The sequence below is a fragment of the Dasypus novemcinctus genome, chromosome 16, assembly GCF_030445035.2.
Source record: "Dasypus novemcinctus isolate mDasNov1 chromosome 16, mDasNov1.1.hap2, whole genome shotgun sequence".
Taxonomy (NCBI): domain Eukaryota; kingdom Metazoa; phylum Chordata; class Mammalia; order Cingulata; family Dasypodidae; genus Dasypus; species Dasypus novemcinctus.
This window is the reverse complement of record NC_080688.1, coordinates 74,866,792-74,879,814: the sequence shown is the minus strand read 5'-3', so window position 1 is coordinate 74,879,814 and position 13,023 is coordinate 74,866,792. Positions and strand designations below refer to the sequence as shown.

The 13,023-nt window shown below is 39.8% G+C and overlaps 1 protein-coding gene across 15 annotated transcripts in view; it reads right to left on the bottom strand.

Moving 5' to 3' along the window:
- The window catches only part of NEDD4L (NEDD4 like E3 ubiquitin protein ligase), a 334,138-nt gene that overhangs the window by 27,905 nt on the left and 293,210 nt on the right, over positions 1-13,023 (bottom strand). For all 15 annotated transcript variants that reach the window (XM_004447200.5, XM_004447198.5, XM_058277800.2 and 12 more), the window contains 4 exons: positions 10,262-10,320; positions 4,290-4,355; positions 2,367-2,596; positions 313-434 (listed from right to left, as the gene is read on the bottom strand). In XM_004447200.5, the coding sequence (XP_004447257.1) occupies positions 313-434; positions 2,367-2,596; positions 4,290-4,355; positions 10,262-10,320 (477 nt within the window). The remainder of the gene's footprint in view (positions 1-312; positions 435-2,366; positions 2,597-4,289; positions 4,356-10,261; positions 10,321-13,023) is intronic.

The following is a 13,023-nucleotide window of genomic DNA, read 5'->3' as shown; positions in this document are numbered from 1 at the left end:
CACAAAAGAAAAGTTACTCTGAAAGCCATCGAAAAAGCACAAATAGAGAACGTTCTGTACTTTGAACTTGAGGGTTCCTCCCCCCACACACACACCAGATTTTTAAACTATGTGTAGACACTTTGTCTTTGGTAACCAAATTAAGATGGCACCAGAGACAAATACCTCCATTACTGGAGAAGCAAAAATAATTTAATGCATTACAGAGAACCAGTGAAGCCTTTGCTTAGACTCTCCGATATAAGACACCTTTAGAGAACCACAAACAGCACTGGTCTATTTTTATTACTTCAAGATGTTTCAACAACTTACCATCTAAGAGTTTCCCATGGAACACTGCCAAACCAGCAACTCTTCCAATAAAAGTAAAATAGGACAAATGATCTTCATTACAGAGGCCTGAATTGGGATTTATTTGAAGTGTGTAGTTGTCCCTTTGGGGGTGGAAGAGAGAGAAGGAAAGGCCAAAGTTTTAAATAGGAACTGCAAGAACATGGATTTTTCTTTGTCACCTGCCCCTCCAGGTTCACAGTTTACTTGCAAATACCCTGTACCTAATGGGAAAAGGCGGAAGCTTAAGAATGTGTGATTGATCCCCTACCCATAATAGGTGATTGAGATGGTACATAAGCCCCATGTATTAAAGTTTGAGGCTTTCTTAAACTCCATGTCATGTGCTTAGAGCTAATCCATTCCTGTGGGACCTTTTGCTTAGGTTACTTCAGTTAAGGGCCTTTTGATTAGGCTACTTCAGTAAGGTGTAACCCAGGGTGTGCCTTAATCCTCTTACTGGAGGCCTTTATAAACAGGATGAATATGGAGAGAGAAAAAGAGAGAAACTTAGAGAAGCTGAAAGAGAAATTCTGGAAGCCAGAAGCCAAAAGCAAGGAGACCTGGAGAAGGGAAATACCAAACATGCTGCCATGTGCCTTGCTATGTGCCCTGCCATCTGAAGAGGATTCCAGGAACACTGACAGCTGGTCTACGGGAGAAAGCATCCTCTGATGCTGCCTTGATTTGGACATCTTCGTGGTCTCAGAAAGATAAGCTTGCAAGTTACTAAATCCCCATTGTAAAAGCCAACCCATTTCTGGTATATTGCATTCTGGCAGACTAACAAACTAAATTTAAGTTAAACCACATCGAATCTCTGATATTTGGCTATTTTTGACCTACATAAATGTCAATTTCATACAGTTCGATCAAATATCTTGGGAAAATGAGAAACCCCACATAACAAAGAGGTTGCCCAGTCATTCCCAATGATGCAAGTGCTTTAGGATGCCTGAGTGGTGAAGAAAAGTTACTTCCTTTGAGAAGTTTTTCAACTGGGGATATGAGATCTCCTGCTATGGGCCAAACCCATGGTTTAGCTCACCCACCACGCTGCCCTGAAAGGGCCTCAAAGGCACCACAACAGAACACATCTGTCTCAACAACACAGACCTCTAAAATGTTTAGGTGTATTCGGCTGTCCTCCTTTGGTCTCAAATCATGAGGATCAGTGGTTTGGAAACTGGGCTCCGCAGGTGGATTCCTCCAGGAGGAATCTTTGGGAATGTGGGTGAGAGGTGAGGGTATCTGACCTCCCTTTCTGGATGGCTCTCTCACAGGACTCAGCAACAACAGACTAGACTAGAGGACCTGAGAAGGTTGTACTGAGGCTGCCTTCTAAATTAGCCCCAGGGGCCTGGCATCAGGAAATGTGGAATCCCCACACCCCCTTAGAGCACAGGGCTGGAGTGATGCTAAAAGGCTCTTGGCAAGGCCAGCGACTCTTCTGCTGGGACTCGGGTCCGGCCCAAGCCTTTGGAGGAAGAATGCTGGTCTTGTGAGTGGCCATTGTTTGACAGCTGAGAGAGTAATTCAATCTGCCTCAGCTTCCATGCTGAAACCCTAACGCAAGCATGAGGGAGGCTGGTTCTTCCCTTTCAGGTCATGACTCTGTGTATTCTGAAGCATGGGTCCTTCAAAGTCCTCCCAACTGGCTCTAAGTAGAGTGACTTCAGAAACTGTTCTTATTCATAAAACAACTCCTCCTTCTGAGTTCTGACATGACAAATCCTCTTGAATTAACATAACATTACAAATGAAAATTGCCTCTTGTTCCTTACCATAATTACCCAACATATTTTGAATTTCAATTACATGAACTCGACAGACCAGAGAAGAATCAATTTTAGGCATTCACAAAGTACATTATTTCACCATGTAGAGTCAGAACCCATTTTAGACTTACAAGGGGTGGGGACACTGAAATCAATAGCATTAATTCATCTCAAATGAGTGAGCTGCTCATTCTTTCACTTAAAATTAGAACAATTTCAGTACTGGGGACACATTCTAAACGGACTCCATCTACTTACGTTGCGGAGTATTCAAAGAGACCATAGTAAGGATTAAACATCTCCTTGGACAGTAAAAAGAACCATTCTCTGGCCACGCCCCCGTAGTCAAGGCCTTTCTCTGATTCAAATTCAATCCACAGTCGAGCTTTCAGGACGTCTGGTCTTTTCACAGACATGATTCTCCTATAGGACTCTTCAAATATGTTATTTCTATGAAGCTTCATTTCAAACCTATTTGGAATATCAGCCTACACAAAACAAAACAAAACAAAACAAAACAAAGCACACTGAATATATAGTGAATATACCCCCTATTTCCTAATGGAAAACTCAAAAGGTGAAAATGATGGCAGTATTTAAATAAGCAAGCAGTGATGAATGGTTCCAACTAAGATTCCCTCCTTTATGGATTTCCCCCATAGATGGAACGCCTTGCTACGTAAGGACGGGAGACTTAGAGCATCCACTAGCAATTCTCAGACTGAGTCAGCAATATATGCTTCCACATATGCGAAGTAGAAGAAGAGTCTTCTCTTCCTCTTCTAAACAACTCTGGGTACTTATCTACCCAACTAAATTACAGACACCTATTGTTTCAGGAAAGGGACTTTAAAACCAGGTAATCCACACCCATCAGCAATCCCCACCTAGCAAGGTTGGGCCCATTCTCAACTCTGGTAGGTATGATCCATGTTGCCTACAAGTTAATTCTGTGGCCAAAGAGAATAGGATCCTGATTTTGCCAAGTTTTGGGAAAACACCCTGAAGCCCATAGTTCAATATCATGAAAGCTAAAAGTACTTGGCTGAGATTGTAACTGCCCATTGGACAAATAAGGGCCAGGGTAGGCCTTCCTCTAAAAATGGGTTTGCTGAGTCGGTTTCCAGACAGAAGACACCACAGTGATAGTCCCATACAGTGAAAGACAGTGACACCCATAGAGCTACCACTTATTACTGGAGGAAATGCAGATGCCTCATGGACAAATATTTTAGAGTTTCAGTTGTTCAGCTCAGAACTTTGAAAGGCAGAGAGCCATTTCAAATGCAGTTGTTGAGAGCTATTATTGAATCTGGATTTTGGGACAGGGAAGGGAACCCCTAGGTGGGGGAGGCTTCTTGAGACAGATACCGCCGTCTCACGGATCTCTGCACTCGAAGCGCTTTACCCACAGCAGATGCCGAAAGGCGAGGCATCGTTCTGAGGCATCAATTAGGGAATGGATCAGGGACAGATCATGATGGAGAAGAGGCTCGCTGGGATGGGCTCAACTGTGGCTGATAGTCTCCTTTTCCCAAGAGGCAGAAGCAAAAAAATTGTGACTGGTGCAACAAAACCGAGTGAACAAATGGAGGAGAAAAACCGATAAACTGTATAACAGAGAGGTGAAATTGGAAAGTAAAACACAAGATATAATGTTGAAGAATCTGGGAGAGGAGGTGAGTAGAAAATATGTTGGAATTTAAAGCATTGCCTGTAAAAATCTTATAGGGTTTCTCAGTTTTAAATTGCTGAGAATTTTAATCAGAAAATTACATTTGGTCCTAATACAGCCAAATATTGTAATTATCCTTTTAAATTTAGAGGGAAGGACTTGAACATTTTCCTAACTAGGATCTAGGTTTTATTAAATATGATCACTTTAAGTAGTTGCACAGGTTTCCCGTATTTTTTTTGACTAGGACTCTGATTTATTTTATATATCACAAAAATACTTATTACCTTTTTATGTATTACATAAGAAACTACCATTTAGGTGATTTGATACATAATTCTGAGTCAATCTTCACTTACCATTTCTGTTACAAAGTACAGTGAGAAAAGGAACGTTAACAGTTTTAAGTTTACAGATAAAAGTGATAACTGAAGTAACTTTGGTGACTTACAAATGAGAAATGACTAATGACTAAAATAGCATTTTTGGAAGATGAGATTACTCACGGGTTTCTTTAACTTCTTCCTAAAGTAGTCGTATTTCTGCTTAAATTCTCTGGAGTAAGGAACGGCCTGTAAGATAAATGCATAGACACAGACAATGCAAGCAATACACTTTAAGTTTTATGGATATTGAACCAACAGAGAATTTCATGAATCATAAACCTTAAGTTCTCACTCTCCAGACTGACCATGGAAAAGAAATATCATGTCTACATAGCACAAGCAAAAGTCCTAGAAGTGATTAGGGCAAATCAGCAATGAATGGGGCTTTCAACCCTGAAAACAAGTATACAGATATTCAAGAAAGTGTGTCACTGTTTTGCTTTAAAATTTAGAAGCAATAAAGACATTACATTGATACATCTTATTTTCTCACGAATATTTTTTTAAAAGACAATTTGTATTCTTAAGCCAACTGTCATTTTAACACTAGATTTGACTACACTATCTCTTCTGGGCAGTTTTTAGCTTGACAAACTCCTATCTGAATTCTGATTCTAGACAGGGTAGAAATTGTGTCAATATATTGACAACCAACAAAATAAGGGAAAGGCTGCAGTGTTTTGACAAAAGCCAATAAAGACAAAACTGTGTTTATTCTACCAACACAACAGCACATTACAAACTAATTTGTTCATTCCTTCCTTCCTTGGTGGTTCACTTCCTGATTCATTCAACAGACATTTCTTGAGCACTTACTATGTGCCAGAATCATGGTATATAAACTATAAGATTTCTTCCCTGATTCCCTCTTGGAGCTCATAAGCTATTATCATAAGCAACAGGCAATATGAAAAACATGAATAAATAGTGCCCATTGCTATTAGGAAAAAAGTGACTTAGTATTCAGAGGATGGAGTGTTATTTTATATGGGTTATTTTATAAAGGAAGGCCATCTGAGGAGGGGCCATGGAGCAGAAACTGGGGTGAGAGGAGGGATCAAACCAGAGCTGGGCCGCTGGGACTGAGAGCAGCCGAGAAGAAATCACTTCCTTTTATATCTCACGGTGGCTTTACAAGACCTGAATTCTAGGGTGGACTCTATTATCAGCCAACTCTGAGATAGAACATCTCCATGCAGAAATTTCTTCACAAGGCAATAAAAGGATTTGACTAGATGAACTTTAAGGCTCTTCTGTGTCTAAAACTGATTCTGGAATTATTTTGATTCTGTTCCCCCAACCCCGTGTGAAAACATTGGGAAAAAACAAGTTTAAACCTTCACCATTGTTCAGTTGTTTTCAATGACAAATTTCCCAAGGAATATAGTTTAGCAGGTCACCCACAGCCTGTGATTTCCAGTCCCTGTTCTGACCTGAAGCCCGACAGGTGCTGGCTAGATGTGGGTGGAAATGAGATGCTGATATATTTCTGGTCTTTCCTCTTCTGGGGAATGATGCCCATGGAAGACGAAAAACTGTTAACCTCCTCCAATACTTATTAACTGTTCTCTCTAGAGGTAGTTCTTATGATGGAATAAGAAAAGCAAGTCTTTATATTCTCCATGTAAAGGGATTCCAACAACTCACAAGGACAAAGACCTACACACAGTGGCTTCTGCAGAGAATGACATGTAGAGGGTATGTCTTGCATTGTGTAGACCAGATGATTTGTTCTCTCTCGAAAATGTGGCATCTTATATTCTTAAGTACAATTCATCTTGTAAAATAAACCCATTTGGAAAATTAAAATGTCTGTTGATTGAAGCCCTCTTGCTCTGTATTATTAAATGTGCTTTCTTTTTTGAACAAAATGAAATCCTGATTTATTGTGCAAGTTGGTTCTAAAAGTCTTCTCATCATTATTGCCCAGTTGATACGGAAACTCCTTGGGGAGAAGAGCTGAGCCTGCCAGGTTCAGGGCAGTGATGCCGCATTCCTGGGCTCCAGCCCAGATCTGACCCTTTCTGGGACCTTCAGCAACAAAATCAGCTTTTCTGAGCTTCTGACCAACTGGGGCTGGTAACATCTGCCCAATCTTACTGAAGAGACTGCTATGCAACAGCGGTTCCAATGAGCTGATTAAAAAATGCTTAGAAAAGTGCAAAGCATTACTTAAACACAAGATAGCATTCATTAGAGCAGAAGCAGGACAGCACTACACAAATGCTTTCACCGAAGATGTGTCTTATCTAAAAAGCAAACTGACAGTAATGCTGCAATGGGCTGCCACAGATAGGGTCTCCTTTCCCTATAAATATGTAGACATCCTGAACCACCTTATAAGGGATATTTCTAAAGTCTGGGGGAAAGAGAGAGAGAAACTCTAGGTACCATTCAGCAAAAAGACTCCAAAAATTAAAGTAAGAGGGGCACCGGACCTAGAGAGACACTTGGTCTCTCACATGGGGACGGAGAACTTGGCCTACAGTCTGGATGACAGAGGGCCCTGCTTTGTTTTGAAAAACCCAACATCTGAAAGGACAAGGAAAGTCTACCCACTGGCCCATGAAAGCTGCAAAGAAGCTTACCTTCTGTCCAGGACCATAGTGGAAGAAAGACAAAAAGAAAGAGACCTGGAATAAATCCATACTCCAAGTCTGCCTCAAAGTGGGTGTGAGAGCCACAGTTACACTAACTGTGGATGCTTGAATCCAAGCTAAGACGTTAACATTAAATACAGGTCAGGACTTATAAAAGTCCCACAGGAAAAAAAATGAAGATGAGCTCACACACATAAAAAATGTAAACCAAACCAGGCAATGAACTGCCATTAAGGAAGGTCTACAGACATGAGTGGAGATTTACACCAAGATAACAGAACACTCTGAAAGAGGCTCTATAAAATAAGTGTTTTAAAAATGAAGAGAGAGATGACAGAAGGAATAGAAAAATAAAAGGAAAGAACAGGACAGATTAACAACTAAAAACATGAAGCAAACTGAAAAAGATCAAGAAGAGCAATGAGTAATTAAACAGACACAATGACCTGATAAAGAATAGATTATAAAAGTTTTAAGAAAGAATTAACTGGAATTGCTGAGTAATGAATCTCAGTACAGCAATGAAAGAGAGATGAGAAGAGATAAGAAGACAATGTGAAAGAGAACCAAATACCTGATAGGAGTTATAGATACAGATTATAAGCAATAATGAAAAAGATGCACTATGTGGAGATATAACAGCTGAGAATTTTCCAGAACTAAGGAAAGACATGATCCTCATACTGAGAATCACAGTGAGTCCAAAGCAGGATACATAAAAAGAAACCTAATTAGAAATGTGGTAGAAAAAGTGCAGAACATCAAGGACTCAAAGAAAAACCACCACCAGACATCAGACAAGAGAGATGTACTTGCAAAGAAATCACAATTAGACTGACAGCAAACTTCTCATCAGTTACAGGGACCAGAAGACATGAAAGAGTATCTCCAAAGTATTGAGTGAAAATACCTGTCAAGTGAGAATTTTATAAGCAGCTAATGTATCACTTAACAGAGAAGTCAAGACATTCTAAGTCAAAGAGAGTTTATTGACCTCAGACTCTGAGAATGCTGCTAGAACAAAGATTCTCAAACATGGGATGGCAACAAAATCCCTGGGAGGGCGTGTTAAAATGCAGATTGCTGGGCCTATGCCCAGGGGTGCTGATCCAGGGAATCTGAGGTGGGCCCCCAAATTTGTACTTCTAGCAAGCTCCCAGATGGTACTGAGACTGTGGGTCTGCAAACCATACTTTGGGAACCAGTGAACTAGAGGCTATACTTCGTTAAGTAAAAAACTTAAGAGATACAAGAACCAATGGTGGGCACTGACTGCTGGGAGTGGGGTGGGGGTGCAGTGAAGGTTCATGACTACTTGGAGGGTTCAAAGCCAAGGCAGGTGTAACATTCTGCCCACAATGTCCTGGGAAAAGCAGCCATGCTTTTGGAGCGGGAAAAGCAGCCATGAATCCTGAAGTGCTTCTATTATCCGGGAGAAGGGCAGGGCAGAGAGGGAGCAATTATGACCTTACATCAAGTACACTGGTTAAAATTTAAATGTAGGCATTAAAGGAATAGAAATAGAAACTGCAACTTCCAAACAAGGAGAAAAAAGAAAATAAAAAGTGCTTTTCGAATCAAGTAGATAAGGAAGGAGAAGAGACACTGCCAATAAAAGATAGAAAAGCTACACTGGGCAAATACAAATGAAAAGAAAGTGAGTTTAATGTTACAAATTCTCAGACAAAACTGACAAAGCTATAATCATATGGGCAATTTTGATACTCCACCTTGGTTTTAGCCAGAAAAAATGTACTAAGGTCATGGATGATTTGACCACCAGTCTTGATTTGATGGACAGACTCAAAAAAGAATGAATGTACATTCTTTTCAAACACAAAAAGAACATTTACCAAAAACCAAGTCTACAATATATTATTGATTATATCCAATAATAAACATTCCATAAGTAATATTCTCTGACCATAATGCAAGCAAATTAGAAACCAATAAGAAAATGAAGAGTCAAAAAAACCGTACCCTTAGAAATGAAAAAGTACATTCTAAATAATTTATAAGTCAAAGAGAGAAGTAATTATGGAAAACAGCAAATATTTAGAACTGAATAACAAAGGCCAGACACACCTCCCTATTGGAGGCATTTTTACTAACAATACGAGTATGGCTCTTATATTAATAGGAAACAGAAATAGTGATCTTTCTTTGTAGCAAATCTACCCAGATTTATGAGCTAAATGACAGTAAATAGTAATTAATAAGGGGACTTGTGGAGTCTCAGTGAAGGTGGATGACCAAGAAATGACAGGAATATTTGACAAAAGCTTCAGAATGAACACAAATACTGTCTTCATGTCATTTATAAACATTTTAATGACAGCACTGTTTTTTGAATTTACCTTGTTCCTAATGATATAGAAGGGAAATACTGTTCTAACAACCAATTATGACTGTCAATGTATCAAAAGAAAGCCATGCTAGTAAGACAGGTGTTTTTACCTGAGAAAAAGTAACTGGGCAGTTTTAACTCAGATATTGAGCACTTTGCATAGGGAACAGTATCAAAGTAGCTAAACAAATAAATGCAACAAATAAATCCCAACAAATAATTAAAGGTCAGATTTCAATGTATATGTGCATGATAACAACTTTAAGTTTTCAAACTAAGATCTTTTTAGGTCAAAACATGATTGTACCAAATCAGATTAAAGACAGTAAATTAATAATATAAATACACCTACTGTCCTCTTAGATCAGCACCTGAGATAAACTCTATTCCTTTTGCTTCTTCAGTCTTTTAAAAGAATCCTCAAATGTGAAGTCTTCTGCTGGCCATAGCACCTCCCTCTAATTCCAAATTATATCCTTGCCCTTATGTAACCACCAACAAAAGCTGCTGGTGATAGACTTAGGTTTTCTAGACCAAATGTCTGTTTTTGCTGAATGACAGTTGTATTCTCACTTCAGCTTATAAATACAGAGTGAAGCTGTATTTAAGAGGGTCACTATGCCTAAGGCAGTAGGGATTATTGGGCTGGTCTATATGAGAGGGACTATGAGAAAGTTTGGAGGACAGAGCAGTTACAGATTCCCAACCCGGCCAGCTCTGGAGATTGGCTACTTCACCCAAATTTACACAGATTCTTAAGAGCTGGAAGAGATTCAGAGCGGTTTAAATTTGTTAGCATGCATTAACTAAGAGGCTTGTAAAGAAATGACAAAACTCTACAAATACTGGGCTTGGCTTGATCATTTTGATGATTGTACTTTTTAATCTGCCCTTTTATAAAGGAGAAAAGAAAATCCTTAATTTTAGAACCATTAGCAAACCACCTCCTTTGTAATGAAAGTCCTTGGGGAAAGGCATATGCAGCTGTACCTCCCTGGAAATCCCAGGGAGGAGGGGATGGGAGTCATGCTTAACTACTCAATTACACCGGCCCCTGGGTGCTGAAGTAAGTAGTGATACACAAGAAATGCACACGCAGACGCCACCAACATACTGCACGCAAGAGTCAGCTTGAGAATACTGACCGGCCCGGTGATGGCTGGGTTCTGCAGCCTTGGGTCCTCCCATTGAGTAATTTTGCTATCTGAAAATTAATTAAAAAAAAAAAAAATCAGAATGTTACTTGAAATTAACTCTATGTCAAACATGTTTTAGATTTCTAGGTTTCTCAAAAGCTGTCTAAGTGCCCTTCCTCCCCCCCTCCCAATAATAACTTAGTATTTCAGGGTTAGAAGAGAACTGTATACTCTAAATGGAGGGCCCCATATACTGTTTAGTTAAAAACACCTAATCAAAAATATGCACCTACAGTAAAATCATCTATTCACACTTTTTTTGGCAAGTAATCTATTGAAATTTCCATTATAAACTCCTGTTCTTTGAAGGATTTATAACTTGATCATGATTTCCATTTAACTGAAAAAAGGCACAAAGCATCTTAGTCCCCAAAAGGTTAAACGCACATATTGGTATTTTCTCACTTCGAATGCTTTTATCTTTGCTTTTGGAGTTGAAAAACTGCTTTCAATTAAGAATCCTACATTCAACAAATGAATACTCCATTACATGCGTCATTCATACGCACACAAAAATCAAAGCAGCTAAGGTGGTCTGATGACAGCAGAGGAAGATTCCAGAGAAAGGTTTCCTTTTTGGCCAAGATGACTAGAGGAGGTTTTCTTTCTTCCAAATGAGTTGATGTCAACAGGACTGCTCAATGCCACCCATGCTGCTTCAACGGTGTGGATGATATACAACCACAGGCGCCCTGGATCGCTGTGGTTTGTGACTGGGCACAATTAAAAAGAATTTATGGATTCTTCTGTGTGTGTGTTTATGTATGTGGACTCAGAGGGAGGGCACACTGAGGATGAGTGGCTTTTCTCTGGAGTTTTAGGAAATCTAAGCTGGTAACAATTAAAACAAAAAAAAAAAAAGGAAACTGAATTTTTAAAATGGGCCTAGCTTTGTACTGCAAAGTATGAGCTTTACATAATAAGGGTCATCTTGCAAGTTGATCCTAAGTCTCTCATGTGGCCAAAATTATCTGATAAGTGAAGAATATTGATTCTATTTATTCCTATATCCCATGTAGGTGGGCTCCTAAGAATAACTAAAAAATTTGGTTTTAGTTAAGTATATCAGGAATTTTTAAGACTGGTATTATTACTGCAAGTATTTTAATTAAGACAGATTTTTAAAAAGGCAATAAAAGCAAATGATGATTCTAAAACCTTTTTGTTTTGTTTTCATGCTGGCAGAAAATTTATATGAAACTCTTCAATTGTCTTAGAGAACCCTGGAGGAAAGCAGATGTCATTTTTTGGGACCCTTACCTTGAAATCTGAACACCTTGGAAAGTAAAAGTTTCTATTGTGATGGAAAAGAAAAGAAAACCTAACAAAGGAAACAGAATACAGCTGAGTAAAAACTCTGCCCTACATTATCAATGTGGACTCTAAGCGTATTGACCGGGTAATGTCAACAAACAGAAAAGAAATTAACTACTACTATCTACATGTGATGACTCCCAAATCTTTGGACTGACCTGAACTTCAAGCTCCAACCCTGACATCGGCATCTGGATTTCCAATAGTAACCTCAAATCCAAACTCTGCCAATACTGAACCCCAAACCATCCAATACCAAAAGTGGCTCATGTTATCCTAAATTCTTGATCAGCAGCTTTCAATACCCACATATTGTCCCCTTGAGCCAGCCCCTCGCCTCTGGTGACTAACAAGCTGTCCCCATTTCCTTCTCCCCTGACAAAGTGTCTTTCCGGAGTGCTCATCTTTTTCCTCTAGGAAAGCCTCTCTAGGCTTCCTTTGCGCTCCTCTTCAAAACCTCCTCTACAGCTCTGCCAAAGGATCTTACTAAAGAATAAATTTGACCACCGTGACCACTTCCCTCCAGAAAAGTCCCTCAGGAGCTCCTTCCTGCCTGCAGAAAGAGCCCAAGGGTCCACATCTGGCAGGTGCCCTTAGAAGTGACTGTGTGCCGTGACGGCCTCCATGGCTGTCTGTCCTCCTGGATCCCGAGCACCAGCCACCTGGAACAACCCTGCTTTTCTCCGCACCTGTCCGTAAACGCTCCCTCTCCTAGAATCACACTTCTCTGTGCTTGCCTGGTCAAGTCCTCCTCATCCGTTAAGGCCTGAGAAGTAGCCCCTCTATGAGGCCTTCCTGCAGCCATGCGCTGCCCCGGGGGCCCAGCCATGGCCTCTCCTGCTTCCACACGATGACAGTTCACTCCTCTACTACAACACTTAGAACACCAACTGGTATTCCCTCCTGGAAAGTCAGCCTCTCAGTGAGGGCAGGGACAGTGTGTTACTTGCCTCTGCAGCCCTTCTCCCAGCACATTATCAGGAACTTAGCATGTAGTTTTTTTCTTTTTTAAATGACTGAATGAAACTGATGGTGAAAACCAAGTTCCTTCACAACTTTCTAAGCTTTCAGAACAATTTCTATGTGGTAGAATAGAGAGCAAATCTGCATTTAAGTATTGCCAATATAAAAATGTGCAGGGGTCATTTATTCATTTTTTCCAGAACTTTTAAGCCTAAACTTCTTTTTAGTGTTGGGGACATTACATTTCAAATAAGAAAAAAGAAAGGTAAGAAACTCAGTCAATTTGGCCACTATTAACAGGTGTGACAAGAATGCTTCCAGTAAACTAAAATGGGATTTAACAGCATCACTGAGATTTTATTTTCTTCTGACTTTGTATATGAGATACCTATGGCCAAGTTCTCAGTTGCTAGGCAGATCCGGTGTTTAAGAAG